We start from the raw sequence: 21,701 nt of genomic DNA on the forward strand, positions 1-21,701 counted from the left end.
GTAGGGAAGGTGGTGTGTCTTACTCAAAATTAGTATTTCCTTTGATCAGACATGTCAATCCTGAAACATCAAAGTCTAAAACAATCAAGAAGAGCCTCACACTATTCAAACAATGCGTAATCCTTGCTGAAACATACCACTGTTCACACCTATTGATAAGCTGATCTGGTTGTTCCTTTATGTACACAGCCCTCAAAGTCCTTTGGGAAGAAATGAGGAAGGGAGAACCAGCAGCCGGTCGTGGCGATGGCTGCAGCCCGCGGGGAAAGCCCGTCTGCTGCCCCGGCCACCAAAGGCAGGGACGGACTTCCAGTAAACGTATCAGATGGACGGGAACCAGTTTATGATCTGGTATTTAGGACCTCTTGGTTTAATACCTCTGTGGAGGTGGTGACACAAGTTTTAATTCTGTAAAAGCCAGATGAAGTCTCTTAAAATGAGGTGATATTTTATCTCGGACCATCCCCGAGCAGGATCTGCCGGGCTGGCCCCGGAGGCCCTTTCGCCAGTAAACAAGGAGCCGAAGTGCTTCCTGTAATGAAGACAGACCTTCTCAGCCACAGCTCTACCAAAGAAATTAGAGTCTTCCAATATCTAAAGGGAAAGGCAGTCTATTAGCTCCACATTACTCAGCTGGGAAGTACAGTAATTTCAAGAATTACGTTTAAGAGTTCTGTTCAGCTGTGGGAATACAACATGCCAGTAACCATCAGGTCTGCTGCCGAACCAGATGACGGGGCAGGGCTGGACCCCGGCCACTGCATTTCCACAGTTACCTCACTGTTTAATGATTGTTTCGCTGGAACGTGAGACATGTTAGAGGGGGAAAAGAAAGGCAGAGCCCTGGAAAAATCATTTGCATCGTGGCTTCCTTACGAAGCAAAGAAGGTTGTTAAAGAAACTGTTAAGACTTGAGATGTGAATCTGCAAAAGTAACCAAGTGTTAAAGCAACGCGCTGTAGCCTCCCCGGTGCCGGGCAGTTCTGCACAGATGGTGGGATTAGTGCTCTGCGGTGACATGTGGGTTCTGCTCCGGAACACGACGCTGCTGCTGCATCCGAGACAGTGTCCAAATCCATCAGAACTAGCTGGAAAATTTCTTTAAAACCCCTGTGGACATTTTTCAGGAATAACTACAAAAAACAGCATTAGCTTTCCTGCCCTCCCCCCCTCCAACTTTTGACTCATTCAAACCCACCTGGTTTAATACTTGTTCTGCTAGGTATAAAGACATCAAATCATAGCCACGTAAGAAGGCTTTAATGAAAACATTCAACTTTAATTACTGACAGTGTCTTGAGAGCAATGTCGTAATTGTTTCTTGATTGTCCTAATTGATTTGCCTTCTTAAAAAGGCATAATAGGGGAAGTAAACAGTGGCGCTAGCGTGTCCTTGTCTTCCAAATCCTGAATCATCAGTCCCTGAAAGTGGTCTCACAGGCTTGGAAATTTTTTCCTTGAAATCCTGTCTGAGGTCTGGGTCTGAAGACTTGCAGGGAAACAGCATTTACTTCATTTTTCAGTCCTCTTCTGGGTACCTAATTCTCACTGATGACGAGTGTAGGCAAACTCAAACTCAGTCCGAGCTTATTCACGTTTCTCTGTATCAGGTCCAAGTCTTTATTATTCGACCTGCAGGAAAGCTAGTGATCACAAACTGACAAGAAAATTGTAGCCCAGATTTTCCGGTGGAGTATGTTGGTACAGCTCCACTGCGGTGGAGCTCGGAGCGTGAATTCAGTGGAGCTCCGCCAGCTTAAACTGGCAGGCAATTGGGCTTTGTTATCATCCCCAAATCTGTAGGAGTAATGCAGTAACCCAGGATTACTTTGACATTTTTTATGAGTTTAATAGACATTAAGATTTGATTGACAACTTCAAATTGACATGTTAGAAGAAAAACGCACAAACTAAAAACATCTGCATAGAATTACAATGTAACTGTTGTAATTTTTGTCATTAATTGGTTATGAAAACCAGACTTGTAAGATAACTTCCTCAAACGTTTTTGTGTTCATAACTTTTTCACCCTTTGGATAAAACAAAGGAAAAAGATCTTGGAGGTAGCAGGGTTCATATGTATCTGTAGATGCACAACATACCGATCCTATTCTGAGTTCTAAAGAAACAAATCGTTAATTCAGATGGCTTTTTGTGGTGTTCTGCAGTTGTCTGTTGGATAGTTTTGTAGGGATGTGCTGTAAATTACAGCCACTCGATTGAGATTGAAGTTAGTACATTGTGAGGATTTAGTTGTATTCAACAGTACGTTCGCTTACTTCTGTCTTAATGAAAGTTAACAGACCTAAGTAGCGTCACTGTGTCATAAAGGACATCTTGTACGAGTTTGTAGTGAGGACCAAGGCGGGGTAAGAGGACAGGACAACAGATCATGTTTACACACTCCCCCAAATACTACAGGTCCAGTCAATCTATCTTTGTTGTACATTTCTTGTCTAGTCAGAGATCTGTTCACTGCAGAATTCCATATTTTAGGGACTTAACATAATGGTTTTCCTTGATGGAAGATTCCTGTTTTGCTAGTGTTAAAATTCCAAATAAAAATGTCATTCAAGGCCAGTGCTGTGGATAGCGGTTGGCATCGTAGGCCTTTTGTACAATTTGTAGCAGTTCTGTTTAATGTTGTTTTCTGAAACTCACCAGAGAATTTCTGTTGTATAACACTTATGTTTTAATCCTGTTTAAAACAATGCTAGCTGCACTAAAGAGAAGCAACATAAAAATGCAGTCCTAAGATTCAGTCACCCTCAAGCATTGGGAAAGTCAAGAATTTGACTACTGGAAACATGGAGTATTTTACATAACATGTCACATATGACTAGGTCAAGTAGTTGCAGGAACCAGTATTACGTATAAATATCTTCTGTTGCTGTTAAGTGTCTCACTGTAGATCTCAATAAAAACCACACATAAATCTTACAGGGTGGGTTTCGCAGAGGAGCGCTGCTGGAGGACGGTGGGATGGCTGGAGCACGGAGGCTGGGAGCTGCTCACTTTGCTCCTGCAAAGTTGTTCTAAACATTTTTCTCTAAACTACATGGGGGAAAAAAAGAAATTATCAACCCCACAAACCTGGGTAGAAGTATTGTCTGTTCTACTTAGCAGTGCACACAAATGGTCTGAATATGTTGATCTGTTCTTTGTAGGGTGAAGAAACTAAAGCACTGACTCTCGTCCTCCATCGTGACTCTGGCTCTCTTGGATTTAATATTATTGGTGGCCGACCATGCGTGGTATGTTAATTGTTAAAATATGTTTGCCCTTTCCAGTTGGGAAAAGCATGTAGGTCAACACTTAGAGGAAAAATGCTGCTGACAAGCATTTGGTTCTCTTGGGATTCTTTCAGAGCAAATCTTATATTCAGATCTCTATTGGATGTCTATTAACTGCACTGTCTGTTGTGTCACGACGTGTTTGCTCTTGCACATCATCACGGCTAGCAATGCTAATATTGGTGCAGTGTCACTCCCAAAATGGAGAAACCCGTGGTATCTCTTTCTCAGACCATACTGCTTTGAAGATGTTGCATGAGTTCAGGGCCCACAGCTTTAGGCCCTTTACAGTTCATTAAGAAAATGTTATTTACTCTCCTTTCCACCAGAGATTAAGCAGCTCTCTGTGCAGGTGAAGGGATGTAACTTAAACAACCTACTTTTGAATTCTATGATTTCAGCAGATGTTTCCTGCACCATACACTCACTAATGTATTTTTTCTGGATGCTTGTTGGCTGGAGCTGCTGCATATGTCTTTAATTAGATCAAGGAGTGGATTATACCTTGTCCTAGTAAGAAAGTATTCAGAACTACTTCTTGGCCACTCGGAAACCTGACATTGATCACGATTTATTTCTAGTAAACTCACTTGAAAGTTATTCCTTCTATATAATTAGAGATTTCCAATTTTCTGAGATGTTGTTCTGTGCTGGTAGAAGCTGGTGACACAATACACAGGAATATGAAAATACCTTGTTAGGTATAAGTTGTTTTTCATGGTTTTATTTTTAAGCCTCTAGAGGAAGAGCTGCACATCTAAAAATAAAAATGCACCGTTGTGTTATGTTTGATGTGCAAGCAGGCTTCCGTCTCACTGGATTTTACATTAAGAATAATTGTCATGAAAATTACTACTGAGCTGGCCTAAGTCAGAGGAAAATTATTATCATGCAACTAATGTACCCAATGGAAGTCCACTCCTGGTTGTTTAATCTTACAACTTGGGAGTAATCAGGTGTTCTCATTAGCACAAAGTAATTCCATATTAAGACATCAGTAAGAATATTTCTTTCAAATGACACGCACTGTTGTGACCTGGACAGGTTTTAGCTGAGGGCAAATTAGAGTTAGTTCAAGGTACAATAATGTATTTTTCCTTTCATCCTTAAAGGACAATCAAGATGGTTCATCTAGTGAAGGAATTTTTGTATCAAAAATAGTTGACACGGGGCCTGCTGCTAAGGAAGGAGGGCTACAGATTCATGACAGGATTATTGAGGTATGTGAATACACCATCCGGTCTCTTTTAATAGTGCGAGTTCCATCCCAGGTCTTCAAATGGCTTGATGCTTAGTGCGGGTTTAGGAGAAATGTACCGTGGTAAACACAGTCTGGAAGACATGTCTGTTAAAATATGCTTGACTTGATTCTGTGCTGACCTTCATGGCTTTAGGTATGGTTCTCACCTAAATATAGAAACCAGATTATGGATGGTATGTGCAAGTCCTGACTTTCTGAGGAGCTAGCATCTATCTGGTATGCCGTAGATATTTCTTTTTAAAGCTATTGGAAACTTGTAAGTTATTCAGTTAAAACCATATGTGAAATATCTGTGGTGCAAACCATGATCTTATTTTTCTTGGTTTCTAAAACCAAGTTGTGAACGCTTAGAAAAAAGTTCTGCTCTGCAGTTTCTGTATGGTTTATTATAAACGTGCCTAAGTAACTCCCTTAACGTTGTTTGTAAGTTTTTATATTACTCAGTTTGCAGTCTGAATTTCTTCTCACTTTGCCAAAGTCTTGACCTCAATAAAAAGTCCTTCCTGTGAAAGAGATGGTTGCTTGAAATATTTCTCACAATTTGCAGTGAGCAAATTTCTTCTTTTTTTTTTTTTTTTTTTTTTTGGGGGGGGGGTTGGGGAGAGAAAAAGGTTCGTTTTCATGAAACAAAATGCAGCTGATTGTGAGTCAGTTCCCATTGTTTAGCATTTTACAGTTAAGAAAAAGTATTCTTCACTGTCTTGTTTTCGTAGGCTGGAGAAACTTTGAGAGTCTATTGTTCAAAAAGATAAGTGCGGTGTTTGTTGCCAAGGATATCATGGAACAGCCAGTTTCTCTAAGTAATGGAATTCCATTGCTCTTATGTTTTGCAAATGAGCAATAAACAGCTGTTAAGGATTTTCTGTTGGCAGGGGACAATGGGTATTTGCTATTTTCTGTACCGTTATGGTAAATTGTATTCACAATTTAGTTAGGATATAAAATATTAATTAAGTTTCTTCATATGGGAAAGAGTGGAGCCACAGTAGCAGAACTATAAAAAGATAAGAAGCTGAGCTGTGAAATGATCCAGAGTTGCTTTAACTATATATATGATGTAACATAATTGCGAAAAGGTCTGGACAATTTTGTGAGAACCATTCAATTTTGTTTGAACTGAAAATGTTCCCATAAGCGTGTATTTTCCCCAAAGCATTATTGAAAAGCTGACATCCGTTTCTGAAGTAGAACATAGTCACATAAACCAAACAACTGTATGAAAACCAAAACTTTGGAAAATCAAATACCCCAAAGTTAGGAAATGTCCTAGGCTCTCTCTGCAAGCCCGGTTCAGCCTCCTTGAGGGTAAGCACTGTAACTCAGTCTGTAATTGCAGTCATGCGGCATTTGTCTGCAGAAGTCACCCTCGCTCATGGCGCAGGGGACGAGGGCAGCTGACCTCCACGGGCTCCGCAGCATCTGCTCGCTGTTGCAAGGGTCCTCCCTCCTTACGGCTTTGATGGTTTTGTAGCTTTTTTTCCAATCCCTCCTTACTGCTCCATTTCCCCACAAGTTTAGCATTTGGCAACGTTAGCGCTGGCCAGGCTAAGCAGCTAAATACTGTTACGCTGGATGCACACTAAGAACCTGAGAAGAACACACAGGACGACAGGGTGGGTGAGCATTCCTGCTGCACCTCTTGGCTGGGTCTCCTCCCCAAGTGGAGTCGTGCCTGTGTGAGCGGTGTTTGTGCAGGGTCTTTTCCACAGTTCAAGTTAGATGTTCATGTAAGAGAAAATCCCAGAATAAAGACGCTAGAGTGACCTGTTGTATTTGTAACATACGAAGCGTAGCAGGAACCCATGTGCTGACATGAGTTGGCATGTGTTGACAACTCTTGTTGTGCTGACCACAAACTCATTTTCATATTCAGTCTTCTTACCTCTGAATATATATAGGATGTCGATGAAAATTTAGCACATTGTTTCCCAATAGTTGACTTGGGTGCCTGTACATCAGCCTCTGAGTTTGGATTAGGAGTGTCCTGTTGAAGCAATCTCTGAATGGTGCCCAGCTAATGCGATTTGATTCCCCTTGGGTAGGATACCTCCTGCATCAAGGCATCTATGTGAGCTTTATCATACTAATATCCAATTGTCTTAGATAATTGAGATACCTGTAAATGATCTAGATGACAATTAGGTAACATCCAGTGATGGTGTCCTTCTAGAGGCAATCTTTTTTTAACCTTCATACTGCCAAAGTTTCGATTTGGCTGTTTGGCTGAAAACTCATTTACGGATTGAGCTGTGACTGGCAGGACACAGCTGGAGGACTCAGATGGAACTTGGCGTAGAGAGTGGAGCATCCTAGCAGGTCACGTTTGCTTTCAAAAGCATGAAAGATGGAAAAGAAGGATCATAACTTGCCTATCTAGAACTGAATTTAGCTACCTAGAACTTCTTTGACTTATTCATTCAATGTTAAGGTTTTATGTATCACCAGCATGATTTTAAATAGAATCTTTCACAAAGAACTCTGCTGAGTATAAAATCTCCAAAATTAATTCCAGAATCCACCACAGAGAATTTACCATGAAGTAAAACACAAATTATTTGATTTCCTTTTGGAAAACGTTCCTTTGCTGTAGATCTTCTGGTGGGTGCATTCTGGAGCACATAAGATAAGAGTGTAATTTCTCATTTTCAGAACTGTCACAACATTTCTAATTACTGAGCAGGGATTAGGCAGTGTAAAATATAGACATATGCATAGTACTGCTTATAGCTGATAGCAAATGCATTGTTGTAGTGATATTTGCTTGCAAATTCTATCCCCTAACAAACTGATACGGAGATAATCTTTGAATTATGTCAGAGATAATTTTTAAATGTATTTTCCTTACATGATTTGGATTTCCTGTTCTGTATCTTTCAGAAGGTTAAATGCAAAGAAGTTAATCACGTTTAAGAATTGTCTTGAATTTTCTGTAAAAGCAATTCTTTGGCCCTTTGTATATCATTGACATAAGTAATACCACTGTGAAGTACATGCTTCTACTGCTAAACGACATACATCAAGATGAATGTTGCCTGGCCTGTGCTACCCAGTTTTCAAAGCAGCATAAAACAAATACAAAGAAATACCCTTTTTCCCCTTGTACTTTGTTTTGCAGAATCTGTTAAATAATAATGATGTTTAGTGCTTACATAGGACTATGAAGATCGTGTTATGTCTATTAACTGCTTAATAATTTCCCCTCACTGTTTATTAATATTATCGTTATTTTGCAAATGGGTAATCTGAGGTATACAGGGAAATAACTTCTGGAAGGTCTTGTCAGATTAGGGTTAAAGACTTGGATCTTGGTCTATTTGTAACTGCTCTGTGTAAACCAATGCTTCTTACCCATATCTGTTTCCAGATCTTTCACAATTTCTTTAGAAGTGAGGAAGTAATGATAGTATAAGATTTTCTCTGGTTTGACTACATGTTTTTCATGCAGTTCCGTACTTAAACATTCAAAGCAAGCAGCTGATTTAGTCCAGTACTAGTGATTTACTGAATTATTGTTAAGATGTTCCATAGCAAAATGCCCTGTTTAAAAACATGCTGAAACTATTGATTTTTATGCAAAGGAATTACTGTTCTCATAGATTTCATTTTTGTCAGGGTAACAAAATGGTCCTAATTTCCTCTCTTAACAGAAGTTGGTTCAAGTCCCGGCCATGAATGCCTCCTCTACACAGCTGCTTGGCATTTCTTAAGACAAAATTAGATTTTTCAGAGTTTTTATTTTTAAGCACATTAGCTCTGAAAGATTATAAATTAAATATGGCATTCTCTTCTCACTAACTAGTAAACTTGTTTGTTTAGTTTCAGGACTGCTTAGAAAGGAGGCGGCTTTTGAAACGCTGACTGTTTGCCACCTTATAAAGTTTTAAGCACAATTAGGGTACTGTTGAGGTAGTATAAACTGTCACAGCTCCGCTGAAACCAGGAGGATTTATGCCACCTGGGACTTGCCCCATGTCTCATGCTGCTCACAGGAAGGATCATTAGTTTAAGAGTTGAGAACACGTCCTAGTGTATTTGATTGATTTTCCCCAAACCACACTCATTTGCTACAAATTATAGGCTGCTTTTCTGTTACGTGGATTTCTTCACAGATTATACGTAAGAACAATGAAACTTCTTAGCAAATCTCCTCCTACTGTATGCGTACAAGCAAAATGTCCTGTTTGCTGTGGGTTCCCTGTTCACCCTGTAGTACGTGCGCTGCTTTGGCAGAGCCACTTTCTGCTCGCACAAGGTGGCTGAGCGGCTTTCAGCAAAATGAATTCGGTAGCCACGTTAACAACGTAGCCTCTGAAAAGTCAAATTAGCACAGAGGAAGTACATCAGCCACGCAGGAACAGCAAGAAAGGATGCGCTGGCAGGCACGTGGCATAGCGTTCCCTGTCAGCCACACATACCCGCTAAGAAAGATCGGCTGCTGAGGCAAGGACTGCTTTAAAATTGAGTGAATGAATAAATGAAGAAACATTTCATGTGGTCTGCTGGTGCGTGATGGGGTCTAGCTTTTCCACAAGACTGAGTCTCTGGGCTGAAAGGGTTCAGTGTATTGCCAGCCTGGCTTTCTTGTCAGAACACAGCTGTCCCTGCCCCGTGCGCCCTATTCGCTTATCACCACTCACAGATGCCTCACAGGAGACCTCCACAAATAATCAGTAAAGTTATTAACCGAACACGGCCTTCAATTTCTCATTTGCTGATGAGGACTTTTTAAAATTATGCCAGGTTTAATACCATAAACCTAAGCCTATAGCTACTTGCAGGCAACTTACTGCAAGCACGGGCTGAACTCTGACAAGCGTATAGGTTAAACGGAATTTTTTCATCGTTGTGAATGGAAGAGTTCAGCTCTGGAAGCAAGATTTACTGTGCAGCTACATACACTTAGGAATTAATTTTCTAGAAGAAAACATTTTCAGACAGTGACTTAAAATTGGCTGCTCACGTTCCTGCCGGGACACGCAAGCACATTAGAGTATTTGTGGAGAGCGAACACAACGGGGCAGTGAGCGCAGCTACAGCACAGTCAGCTTTTTTGAGAGTTTATACTCCTAGAAATCTTTCCAAGCCCTTTGTCCATATCTGTTAATGGTATCTTACAAACCAGCATCACGCCTGTGCTAAAACATAGATCCTGCAGCTTGGTCAAAAGGGAATAATAATAACCGTAAGAGGAAAACGTAAGTGAAAACAGGCAGCCTTGGTTATCACTGCGTTTTTTCCTCTCATAAATTTATTTGCGCTACAGCCCAAGCTGTGGCAGGGAGGTGGGGAAGCAAGGGGATGGGCCAGACAGCAAGAAGAGAACAAACCAAAGAGGTACAGCAGGATTTTTACACTAAACGCTGTACTATTGTCCTTCCCATGAACAAAAAAGAAAAATAGGTTGGATGGGATAAAAACGTAAGCGTTGCAGACAAAGAAAGCCATGTTGTTTCTGGTACAATGGACCTATGGTCTCTGCCTCTTGAGCTCTGCAGAGCTCGAGTTATAAGGACATTTTATGCTGCAACCTTCGAAAAGGTTGTGCGTGAGCTCCCCTCAAATTTCCACACCATCTTATTCTTTCTTCTTTTCAATAGAAGTGCACAGCGTGTTGACCCTAAGCATGATGTGGGCATTTTTGATCTGTGGAAGCTTAGAATATTGCTCTCAAGGGCATGCTGAATGAAAAAGGGGTAATTAAATTATCTAAAAAAGCTCTCTAAACTCAGGAGTAGATCCCTTATGTGTAACAGTACTTAAAATAGTGGGGTTATGGTGTCGGTGTCCCTTGTGTCTCTGCAAAGACCCCTCCATGCTGCGCTGCTCTCTGCTCTTGCTTTCCTTGCTAACACAGTGTACTTGAAAGCAGCCTGGTATCAGTCTTTAGCTGATATGGAATTTGTCCTGTAAAGCCTTCAGTGCTCTTGAGATGGGGGCATGACAACTGCGCACAAATCAGAGAAAATAATTGCCGCTACTGGAATTAGGAAGGATACTGTTTTTCTTGAAAGGTGCTGCTGTTATAAGAGCTTCCCTGATAGCAGCACTTTAGCTTGACCCAGAGACCAGTGGTGCCAGGGTGTCTGAGCCACACCGGGGTATATGCAGGGACCCCTCATGAAGCTCTGCCCACACTGAATTTGGGGGAAGGAAACCAGTTTAACTGTAGAACTTTGTCCTTGTTCCTGACATACGTGCAGAGTGGCTGCAGCCATTCCAGTTTTACACAAACTATTTAGAAGTTAATTGGACATGGGGGATAAACCCAAAGCCTGCTGTTGGCATAGGTCACGTTCGGAGGTTCCTCCAGCAGAGGGTCTTCTCCAAGCCCCAGGAGACAGCCCCTGCACCTGCCTGCCAGCGGTTCCCAGAGCTGCTCAGCTTTCCACAATAGCTGTTTGCTCTGCAACTTCGCTGCTGCGCTTTGGCACTTCCTCGCTTCAGCATTTTCTCCCGACAGCCCTGTTGCCCTTTCTCCTCTGGAAATAACCTACCATCCCTATTCCTCTCACGTGCTACTCTCTACAAACAGCGGTACCCCACGGAAACCCTTTGACAGCCCTAAGACGGGGCAGTGACTGCGGAGGGTGAAAGCCGGGGCTGCTTTGCGCTTGGGCGGGCTGGGGTGTAGCATCCGCAGCCCCTGCAGAGGAGTTAAATAATGTTGTTCATGTTTGTGTTGGAATTACATGGTTACAAGGGAAATCGCTCTTGAGAAAAAGAAGTGGTTATGAGGAGTACACTTTCCAGCTCAGATTCTCTTGCATCAAACTTCTCATAACTATAGGGATGGGGAAAGTGGGCGAAAAATTCTGTCGGTAAGATAGCATTTTATAACTCTCTAAAACCAGTGAAAGTCACAGATTATATAGCATATGCCCAACCCCCTACATTTTCTTTTCTCTTTGGTGTGGTTATTAGCTCGTTTGGTACCACGAGGAGCAGGAATTGGAAAGGAAATGCAAACCACTTTGATAATTTCCAGGCCTGTCAAATCTCACATTAAGCAAGGGACTCGGTCAGTTGACTCATGTATTGCCTGATCACATAGCTCATGAAATACCTCATCCATTCACCCTCAGCTGTGTTTACCAGTTTCTGGTAAACCAATCCATGCTAATTATCTTGATAAAAGAGCCTTCTGCCTGGCCTAGCCTGCCTTTTGCCAGGCTGTCCAGTGTAAAGGCAAAGAGAGGCTGTCCTTTGAATGGCGTGGTGGGACGGTTGTCCTGCCCTGGAGGACAAGCCTGGTGAGTCGCCTCGTGGGCTACGGGAGCAGTCAGGATGCTGCAGGTCAGCCCATGGCTGTGATGCGTGCGTGGAAGAGAAAATACAGACCACTGGAGAAATCTAGATTTTTGGCGTTATGAATTATTACTCTTTCAAAGAAGTGAAAAATAGCTGTTTCATATTCTCTCTAGCTAAGGAGAAACGTGTCAGACTCCAAGAGACAAATAACTTTTTTAAAAGGAGGCATATAGACCATATAACAATGGGACAATTCAATCATCTTTTCACATGTGGTACAATTCCTTGCATTTTAAATCATCTCCTGTTCAATTTTCCACATTTGAAGCCAAACCATTATGATTAACTGTTAGATTTTATTTTTAGATTTTTGAATGCACTGAGTCTTTTTAAAGAAAACACAAAGAATGTCCTATCAACTATTTTCACACATTTTGTTTGTATCATAATAATTGGGCAATCAGACACAATCATCCTTAATTTAGTACATATGCAGTACATTACCATGTCAATTGTACTAAGAGATATGCATAAAGTAAGTGCAAATTAACTGACAAAACAAAGCAAGCTCAGGCCATTGCTATTCAAAATGCAGTAAAATTGAGTAAAATTTACAGAACTTTTCATTTGGCATTAAAAATGGAATTTGTCCAGCAAACGTGAAAAGTGCTGAATGTGTGAGGGTCACCAAATCTTCCTGGGAATCCTGAATCCTGATCCTGCAGCTCAAACCTCGTTTATTCTGTTAATAGGGTTGTTCTTCAGAACAGGAGCATGGCACACAGAGCTACTTGCCACCAGTGCCTTAACTGTGCTGTCTTTGCATCAGTACGTTTCCTTTTTTACACACACAAAATATGGAAACTGAACTGAATTCCTGGAATCTGGTCTAGTAAGAAATATAAAGCAAAGTCACTTCTGATTAATGGCATTTGTAGCTTTTAAGTCAAATAAAGTCTTATTGCTTGATAGTAAACATAATATATTCCAATATGGGGTATGGGGTTTTGTTTCTTTTCCGAATTGCTAAACATTAGTTTATGATAAGACATGAAACATTACAAACAGGAAAACGTGGAAAATGAGGGTACTTGATTAGAAGTTGATCAAATTTACTATATCAAATTGTATAGCAATAATGGCATTAGATTCATGTTCTCTCTCATACATAAGGATCTTTTCCTTTGCCTAATTAGTTTGTTCTTTGCACCATGAAAAATTGGAAGCTGTTCACAATTAACTGCAGTTCTGTGCTTTAAACACTAAGAGGTGACAACTTATCGGCATTGGGAAATTAATTCCAACATTGGCTACTTCCCTACTTTATGCATGATGTTTCAATAAATTTTTTAAGAATATAACCTCACTATTTTATGTTCCCCTATGCAACTACAGGACTTGCAAAGTTTTTAAACTCTTCTCAATAGAAACAGTACTGGGCTGACAGTAATAGTATTGGAGAATTTTTTGCTTCAGCACCGAGGCTTTTAAATGACTATGGTATTTAAGTTGTTGCTTTTAAGACTTTATTAGGCATTTTAGTATCCAAGTAAGTTTGTATTATGTTAGTTTTCTTGTAACGGTGTAGCATTTCTGAAAAGCTTCAACCTGTAAAGTCCTATACTGTAAAGGGAATTTACCTCAGAAAGTAAACTTGGGTTTTGAAGACTGAGGAGGGGAATAATACTTGAAAAGAGGCCGGTTGAGAATTCATTACGAGCAGAAGGAGGAGTGGTACAAACCAGCTGTGTGGATGGATCACTGTGTGGTAGAGACCCACGTCCCGTCGCTGTGTACGCAACAGAGATATTATTCCTTTTGTGAAGGACTAGGCGAGTAATGTGCTTTGGGCCATGCAATTCCCAAAGAGCACAAGCATCATATCTGCAACTTAAATCATGCATTAAAGGTGTAATGTGCCTCAGTTGCGTGAGGCAGGTGGAAAAAAGTCAGAATCTGGAAAACAATATCTTTTGATGGTGTAAGCCCCTTTTTAATAGTCTGCTGAAGTCTGGTGTTTAAGTAACCTTTTAAAAATATCATTAATTTATATAACATCTATTTTAGGACTTCACATATAGATCTCACAAAAAGTAAACCCTACAGCAGGCTCTTCTTATATACCCTTTTACACCGACACAGTTACCATCAATAACCCCCGTAGAGTATCCACAGCTTGCTTACATGGTCCATTTACCAGCAGTACAGAATTCCTGTTTAAACTGGATTAGACGGCATATGAAGAGTCATGGCTGGTCTCTTTTTAGCATTGTGAATTTTACGCAGAAGTACTCGCCTTTATTCTTTATCCAAGTAACTCTGAAGCACGCAAGAGAGTGCAACACTGAAAGCAAATACAAGCTTTGGTGATCAAGCTTGGCCCAGGAGCCAATTTAATTTATGCTCATATTTTCAAAGGCATGAGCGACAGGTGCTCAGGCCTGTAAAATATCACAAGGATATTGGTGATTTTGGAACCCGCCTTCAAGATTAACAATCAGAATAAAATCATTAAATGTTTCACAGGGTCACCAAATGCCTGAGGTGGGAGGGGACCTCTGGAGACCAGCTAGTCCAACCCCCTTGCTCAAGCGGGGTCAACCAAAGCCTGTAGCCCAGGGCACGTTTCTTCCTTGGGTGAATAAAAGCACGTACATGTCGTGTGTGTGAATAGTTCTTTTGGGCCATGGGGTTGAGCAGGAATTTGAGCTGAAAGCTAGTAAATATTTTTTATATATATGTGTATGTGTGTGCTTGATTGATGGGATGAATATGAGAAAGTAACCAGCAACAGGAAGGGAGAGTAAAAATGTTTCCTGAATCATTTGAGGGGGGGGGGAAAAAAAAACAAAACTTTTTAGTGCTATTTTTTTCTTATTCTCCTCTCTCAGTTCTGCAGGCTTCCCAGCTCAGGAAGATTTAGTTTATTTCTTAAAAGGTCTTGCTTATAAAGCAGACCTTTTTCTGGCTCTGGCCAGCTCTAATAAAAAATTAGCAGTAACCTTAGCAGCTGCCATACCACATGACTGCTTGGAATTGCATAACTTCTTTTTCCTCCTGAAGAAACACACAAAGAGATCATCTGATCTCCACCCTTGCAACATTTTCTGAAGTGTATTTCTCTAACTTGATTTCCAAACAAAAATCTTTTTCTTCTTTCTTTTAACAACCCTCGCTTTCTAAGACCAAAATCTGACTGTCAATAGTAACGGGCTCTAGGTAGAGCTTTCACAAGTTGAGTGAATAGGGTGATTATTTTTATTTTTGCTACTTCAAACTCTGTTACTGTTGATCAATAAGAAGCCATGTCATGGCAAAAGATACTATTTAAGATAATCAAAGAAATATTTTGTTGCTGAAATTGTGGGGCGGGTTAGGGCTTATAATGTTTCTAAGAGTATGCTTCTGAATGGAGATCTGTTGTGGTTTGACAAGAAGGTCACGGTGAGAAAGAAAAGACTCCTACGGCCATAGCACACGTAAACCGAACACAGACTGTTGGCTCAGACCAGGTCCCATTTAATTCACTGGAAATCCCAGCGTATCCAGCCTGATCTGCAAATATAGAGCAGTTGGGAGTTTAAGTTATTCTTCCTGTGTGGCATGTGGAGACACACCATTGTTTTCTGGCTAATTGTATTCCCTCTAGCAAAAAAGGACATTTTTTTCTTCCCTAAATGCTGAGTCTGTGCAGCAGTATAATACTGCTGGTGCAGAGGAAGTTCTACTCACTGTAAAAGACAAAGGTGGGATTGATCGGAAAGCAGATGGCATGTTGTTCTACACGAAGATGCAGTCTAACCTGTTGAATTAAATATGGCCAAGGGCATGGCTTTAAACCAGAGCCACCAGGAACCCTGCGCAAACCAGCCTGCCTGCTGGGCAGGCACACCACTGCACTTACCTTAGGTTTTTACAATTACTTCTTTGACCACAGTTCTGACACAAACTTTTAAGCACTTTGGGATTTTCTTTTTTGTTTGTTTTTTTAAAAAAGAAATGCTTGATGAACTTAGTACAGATCTCCATACCTACATATGTATGGAAGTTTATAATCGGTTGCTGAAACCTAAGAACAAATAAGCCCCTTTCTGTACAGTGCTTTTTTCTGATGTAAATTTCATGCAAAGAGAAGAATATTTGTGTCTCCCTTGTTCATTCAGAATCAAGGCTAACATTCATGTAATGTAAGTCATAAAGTAATCTCACATCTATAGTTAGGAAGAATTCTTAAATCAGCGTTCTTTGGAAAAACTGTGTATCAAACTCTCTAAACCTTAGTTCATCCCAAACCCGAACAAACAAAAGCCAGGTAATGATAGTGTCACAGAATATGAAACGTTGCTAAAAACTGTGAGGACGTTCACACACAAGCAAGCCCTGGGAGCTGCGCTTCTCAGGGTCACCGGCTTGCACCGAGTTAGAGTCTCTTCCTTACTTGAGTCGCGGCAGTTGTCTTAACCATACACTTGCAATAAACTGAAATTTATGTAATTTTCACTTTTGCATTTTCTCTGCTAGTAATACCTTTCTTCTGCTGCTGGTTTGTCAAGAATCCCCAGCTCTCATTTTGGTGTAAAAGTTGGGGCACTTTTTATGCTGTAGGCTGAGGAGAAGCTGGCCTCTCCCAGCCTGCCTTTAGCAGTGGTAAGCATCAAACGATTTGGAACATAAAGCAATGAACTGTCTTGAGATGCAGTTACAGTTCATAAGTGTCCTGCTAGCAACTCTTGTTTTAATTTAGAAGTTCACACAGCCAGCCCTCTGATTCCTTCCTGTATTTGAAGGAGCCAGTACATACCGATGCTTTTTTTTTTTTTAATATAACCTTTCATTGTTTTCCCTTCATTTTGGCCTCTCTCCTCTTAAAAGCCTTGTAGGCAAAGTTTCCTTTGCAGCAGGGGAATTGCTGACTGTTTCTATTACAAACCTTTCTCTAGCAACTAGAACCTTTTCCTTCAGTTTTACCCCCTGCTGCTAATTAAAATGTTCTTTTCTCTCCTCTCTAAGTTTAGCCAAAAGCAAGTTTGTTTGCCCCCTTTGTGGATTTCTCATTGCAGAAGGCATTTGCAGACTTGCAGAGCAGCTGACTTTAGAAGCAAGTAATAAACACAGGAATGAGCAAGGGTGTCAAAGAGAGCAATAGATAATATATTAGCCTCTTGCCGGGTCCAGCAAATCTCCAAGCTTTATAGACTATTAAAGGCTACTTTCACTGGGCTGACACCGCGCATTTCAGTTTGTTTTCCCAGCTTGCCGTCCCCAGACGCACCGCAGTGGTTCTTTGTCAGACACCCGAGCTCATTAGATTAACGAGAAACATTTTAGTAATGTACCCCAGGCAGAAATAGGGAGGAGTTAAGGGGAGTCGAGGAGATGCTGTAAAGTTTCTTTTGCGATGAAATGAATTTCATGCATAAGCTGAGGAACTGGGGAAAGTAGCGTGCCTGAGTCCTCCAGATGGGAGAGATGCACCGTTAGTCCCCTACTTAGACTTTATGCTTGCATTTGAATACTGTGTTATAATTCAAACAGATTTATCAAACAAAAGAACCAAAACCCCACAGCCAGAACTAAGATGATACACTTGTCACTAACTCAGTCCCTTTTATCCTGAATAATAACTTACCCTAAAAATAATTTGCTTTCCATTGGCTTATTCCATAGCCTGAGGTTCTGCTCTGTCTGAACAAGGATGGCACAGTCTGGCCCTTACTACTTGTTTGTGTCTGATTGCAACCCTTTCATTCCCCTTCTTTACAAAACCTTCAAAAAAAAACCCAAAGAAACCCCAAACCTAAACCCAAAAACTTTTAACTGCTTAGGAAGTGTTTTTCTGGAGTTTCAGGAAGAAATGCAATTATCATGGCAGCTTAATTAAAGTGAGTTGTCAATGAAGCGATAAACCATGGTAGAATTTACTTATCCTTGTAGAAGAATGCAAATTAATGCTATAAATGGAGGTCTTGGGAAAGGTCTTGACAGCTTTTTGCTGCCGGACTAACCACCACACTAAGTCATTCATATTCTCAGACAATCAGATGATGTGCATCATCTTTTACAGGGAAAAAGGACTATGGAAATAAGTATATGTCAAACACACTAAAAGAATAAATGTCTCTGTTTATGGCTATTCTTGATTTGTTAGTCAACGAGTTGTTAATTGCGAACCACAAGATTTCAAACCATTCAATCCCTTTCTCAAAGGAAGTTGTCTGAGTAAGCAAGTAGCCAAGGTCAGTCGGACGGTATTTTAAAAGCTGCTAAAAATGGAAAGACAAATTCTGACCTGAAGTAATGAGCATTGTGTCCAATTAATTTGATCTCTGCTAGGGCAGAAATCTCTAGCTGAAGTCAGTGGTGAAGATCCCACTAAGTGAGTTTGAGACCTGATGGTCACATTTGTAAAATCTTTTTTAATCTAATGATAAAAAGTAAATTTAGAACTATTTATTGTAACTATTATTGTAAGTACCATGCAAGCCTACAGTATGATCTGTAGGTGAGCAGGAATCTCTAGGGGCAAAGCTGTGCCCCTAACGAAAATAGTGTTACCATAAGCTGACTCTTACAGGGGAGAAAAAGCCTGAACGTGTAAAACGTATGATAATGCTTAAGTATGGAAGTGGTTTTACTAAAGCCAAAGGGACTACTCATCTGCTTAAATGGGGTCTAAGGTACTACTCGTGAGTGTCAGAGTCTATAAGCATGCAAAAATAATCCACAAATGGCGTATCTACTGATCTATGAAAGATGTGAGCTCATTTTACGTTTCCTTTGAGCATGTAAAACCTTAACTAGACACTGAAGAATCTAAATTGTGGTATTTGACACCTGAGAAGAATTTTATGGAAAACAACGACAAATTTTTTTACTTCAGTCTCCCACTTAATAACGCAGTTGTTGCAAACTGCTCGACTTTTACTTTCTTCAGTTGGTAATGCCCAGATTACTAGCTGCTTTTATTCTCCTGGCAAACTACATTTTTGACACAAGACAGTGAACCACCATATATTATGTTGTTACAGATTAATACATATTATCTTCTTAAGAAAATGAATGCAACATTAGCTTTCTGTTTGAAAACGGAAAAATGTTGGGTTTTTTTCCTTTATGAGGATATTCCCTTTATTTTTGTTACAGTGCACTCATTTTCTATTCCTTATTTTAAATTACAGTTTCTGCCATTAATTGCAGAGTAGACACAGGCTGGGAACCTGGAATAATGACTTTGCAACTGAAACACATTAACTTCTACCACTCCCTGCAATTTAGAGACACGTCATTCTTTGCATTATTGCTAAGCATCCAAGTTATTTAAAATTACTTTTCTTCTCTGAATGTAAATTTTTTTTGTGGCATGATCTAACTAAACTTATTCTCCAAAAGCTCCACAGTTAAAAATTTGTACATCCAACCAAAAGGAAATTTAAGATCAAGGTCAATTCTAAAGCTACATTTTATTATCATCGTTGTTCTCTCCCCGCCATTACTTTGTCTACCATTTAAATAGCCTTCCGATTAAAGTCTACTATTATATCAAAACACGTAGCATTTTAGGCAGTAAGAGCACTAAGGGTATCTCTGAATCACGAATGGGCCTGATTTTTGTTTTGCTTTATCCTTTACTATGTCAGACAGAGGATTTCCTACCGTTGTTTGTGAAAAGAAAGCTGGGGCTGGAGTTCGAAAGGAAAACATAAAACTGATTGCTTGGTGGTTTAATGTTACAGACCACCTACTCGGAGCAGGCTGAGAGTTTGAGTCAAACTGAAACGCTAAAGATGGAAAAAGCTAGAGACCAGCAACAAACAAATAGGTAAAACTTAGTGGAAAATTAGAGGAACAATAAAATGTGATTCCATTTTGTTAGCAGTTTGGTACTTGGAACAGCTTTACATGTAAGAAAATATAAAGCAAAAAAAGGAGCCACTTAGGGGAAAGACATTAGACAGACATTTAAAGACTTCCTAGACAGACCTAATATAATTTTATACACTTAAACACCTTGTTATAAAAGGTATGTATGTTCAGATGTTGTTCTATATAATTCCTTTATTGTACAGTTAAGAGGAGAAAATAAGCAAACATATAAGGAAGGGAAAGAAAAACAAAACATGCCTATCTCCTGAAGAGGCTTTTTTAGAATGGAAGACACAAAGCAAGATTTTCTTAGTTGTTCTGGGACCTCAGCAAGCAATTTATCTAGAAAGTATTTATTTGGGATAACATCTGGAAGTCAGCAACAAAGAATAGATGTATCTTTCACTGCACTGCATATAAATATGCATTTCTGGCCCTCCCTGATAAACCTGAAAGCACAACTTCAATTTAAGTCTAGAAGTCAGGTGTGCACTAACTAATAAGTTATTTATAGGAAGTTCTATAATAGTGTTAAGCAAGTATAGAGAGGTTAACAGAAACTGAACAAATTGATGCAAAGGGGTAAGAACTGGGATTTTTAAACCAAAGGTATCAGTGCAAACATGTAGGGAGAGATGCTAATACATGTAAAGTCCGTGGTCAAGTACCTGATATAGATGAACATTTTTGCAGGTACTGTTGTTACAGACAAATTAGTGAATGGCAGCTGATGGGCTGTTGAAAGGAAGGAGGTTGAATTTAAAATTCACTTTCAGCTGAAATAACCAATTATTTACAATCACCCTTAAATAAATTTGCTTACTTTGGGGCATTGTGCAGCCCATTATATACATATCTGATCAATGCCTCTGACTGATCATCCTTTCAGTTAACTTTTATGTTGTCTGTGGGGACTTTGAACAGTAACAGAGTGATTTTCTCAAAACAGGAGAATCTGATTGCAAAACTACAGATTGTTATGGACTGCTGAACTCAAAGCAGAGCATTACCGCGGTTAGTTCAGGGCATTTAGTTTAGTGTAAGTGAAAGACTTTAAAGGATAAAGAAACTAAAAAGCTGTCAACTGAAGTTTAAGTTTACTCAGAATATTTTCCAGAGACAACGGCTACACATCACTGCTATTTGTCTGGCTGTTCGGCTTCCATGATAACATTGTATAGGAATTTACACAGAGGGGGCTAAAACCTTTTATTCCCAAACACATTTATCTTTGTCTCAATCACTTCGGAATCCAACAGCACAGGCGCGCAAGGCCAAGTAGATACATCCTTGTTTGTGTAAAAGCCAGTTGCTATCTGCTGCAAGTCAGCAAGAAGTGAGAGACTCGTCTTGCTTTGGTAGCCCTGAGAGGGACGTAATTTTTGGTGGTGATCTCTTCTTTTGGGGTAAGTCTGAATCGATCTGTTGTTTCATGGGAGAACAGCTGCAGGGGATGCGAGGGAAGTTTGAAGGAGAAAGGAAAAGCTGACTCTTCGAGATGCAACGGAAAGTTTTCTTGGTAAACAGATGTTCCTGTAGTGGCTGTTTTCTACCGATACAATCAGTTATTAGCCTGTAAAGGCTGGTAGGTTCAGTGAAGCAAAGTGATGCCGGTACATTTTAACAGGTGCCAGGACAAGCCTTCTCACTTCACACACTTCAACTAAAGGAAGATTTCCGTTCTAAATCGAAATGGCCATTTTGCCCCCCTATCGGCACAGGAAGAATTTCACATTAGCAGCTGCCAGGCTGCTGCAAAGGCTGACACTAACTTTCCTTTCCAGGTGCGGACTGTTATTGTTTCGAGTGCCCCTTTTAGAGACCTCTTTCACAGAGCCCTGGGATGTGGAAAGACGCTGGAAACTATTTTGAATCCTTGCAACAGGTGGATAGAGTCAAACTGCAGTACGTAAAAGCTGTAGTCTTTCCAAGGTTTTCATTTTAGCTGCATAAATTATTTCTTATTTAGCTAGATAGGAGTTTCAGTAAGTTGTGCTCATAATTTCTATATGCTTTTTATATTAAGCAGTCAGGGC

At 40.2% G+C, this 21,701-nt stretch overlaps 1 protein-coding gene across 1 annotated transcript in view; it reads left to right on the plus strand.

The window, feature by feature from the left end:
- PDZRN3 (PDZ domain containing ring finger 3) overlaps window positions 1–21,701 on the plus strand; it is a 148,215-nt gene that overhangs the window by 4,058 nt on the left and 122,456 nt on the right. Inside the window, exons 2-3 of the mRNA XM_064453451.1 lie at window positions 3,168–3,254; window positions 4,406–4,513. Coding sequence (XP_064309521.1) covers window positions 3,168–3,254; window positions 4,406–4,513 — 195 coding nt within the window. The remainder of the gene's footprint in view (window positions 1–3,167; window positions 3,255–4,405; window positions 4,514–21,701) is intronic.

Source organism: Phalacrocorax carbo, chromosome 6 (genome assembly GCF_963921805.1).
Source record: "Phalacrocorax carbo chromosome 6, bPhaCar2.1, whole genome shotgun sequence".
In the NCBI taxonomy this organism is placed as follows: domain Eukaryota; kingdom Metazoa; phylum Chordata; class Aves; order Suliformes; family Phalacrocoracidae; genus Phalacrocorax; species Phalacrocorax carbo.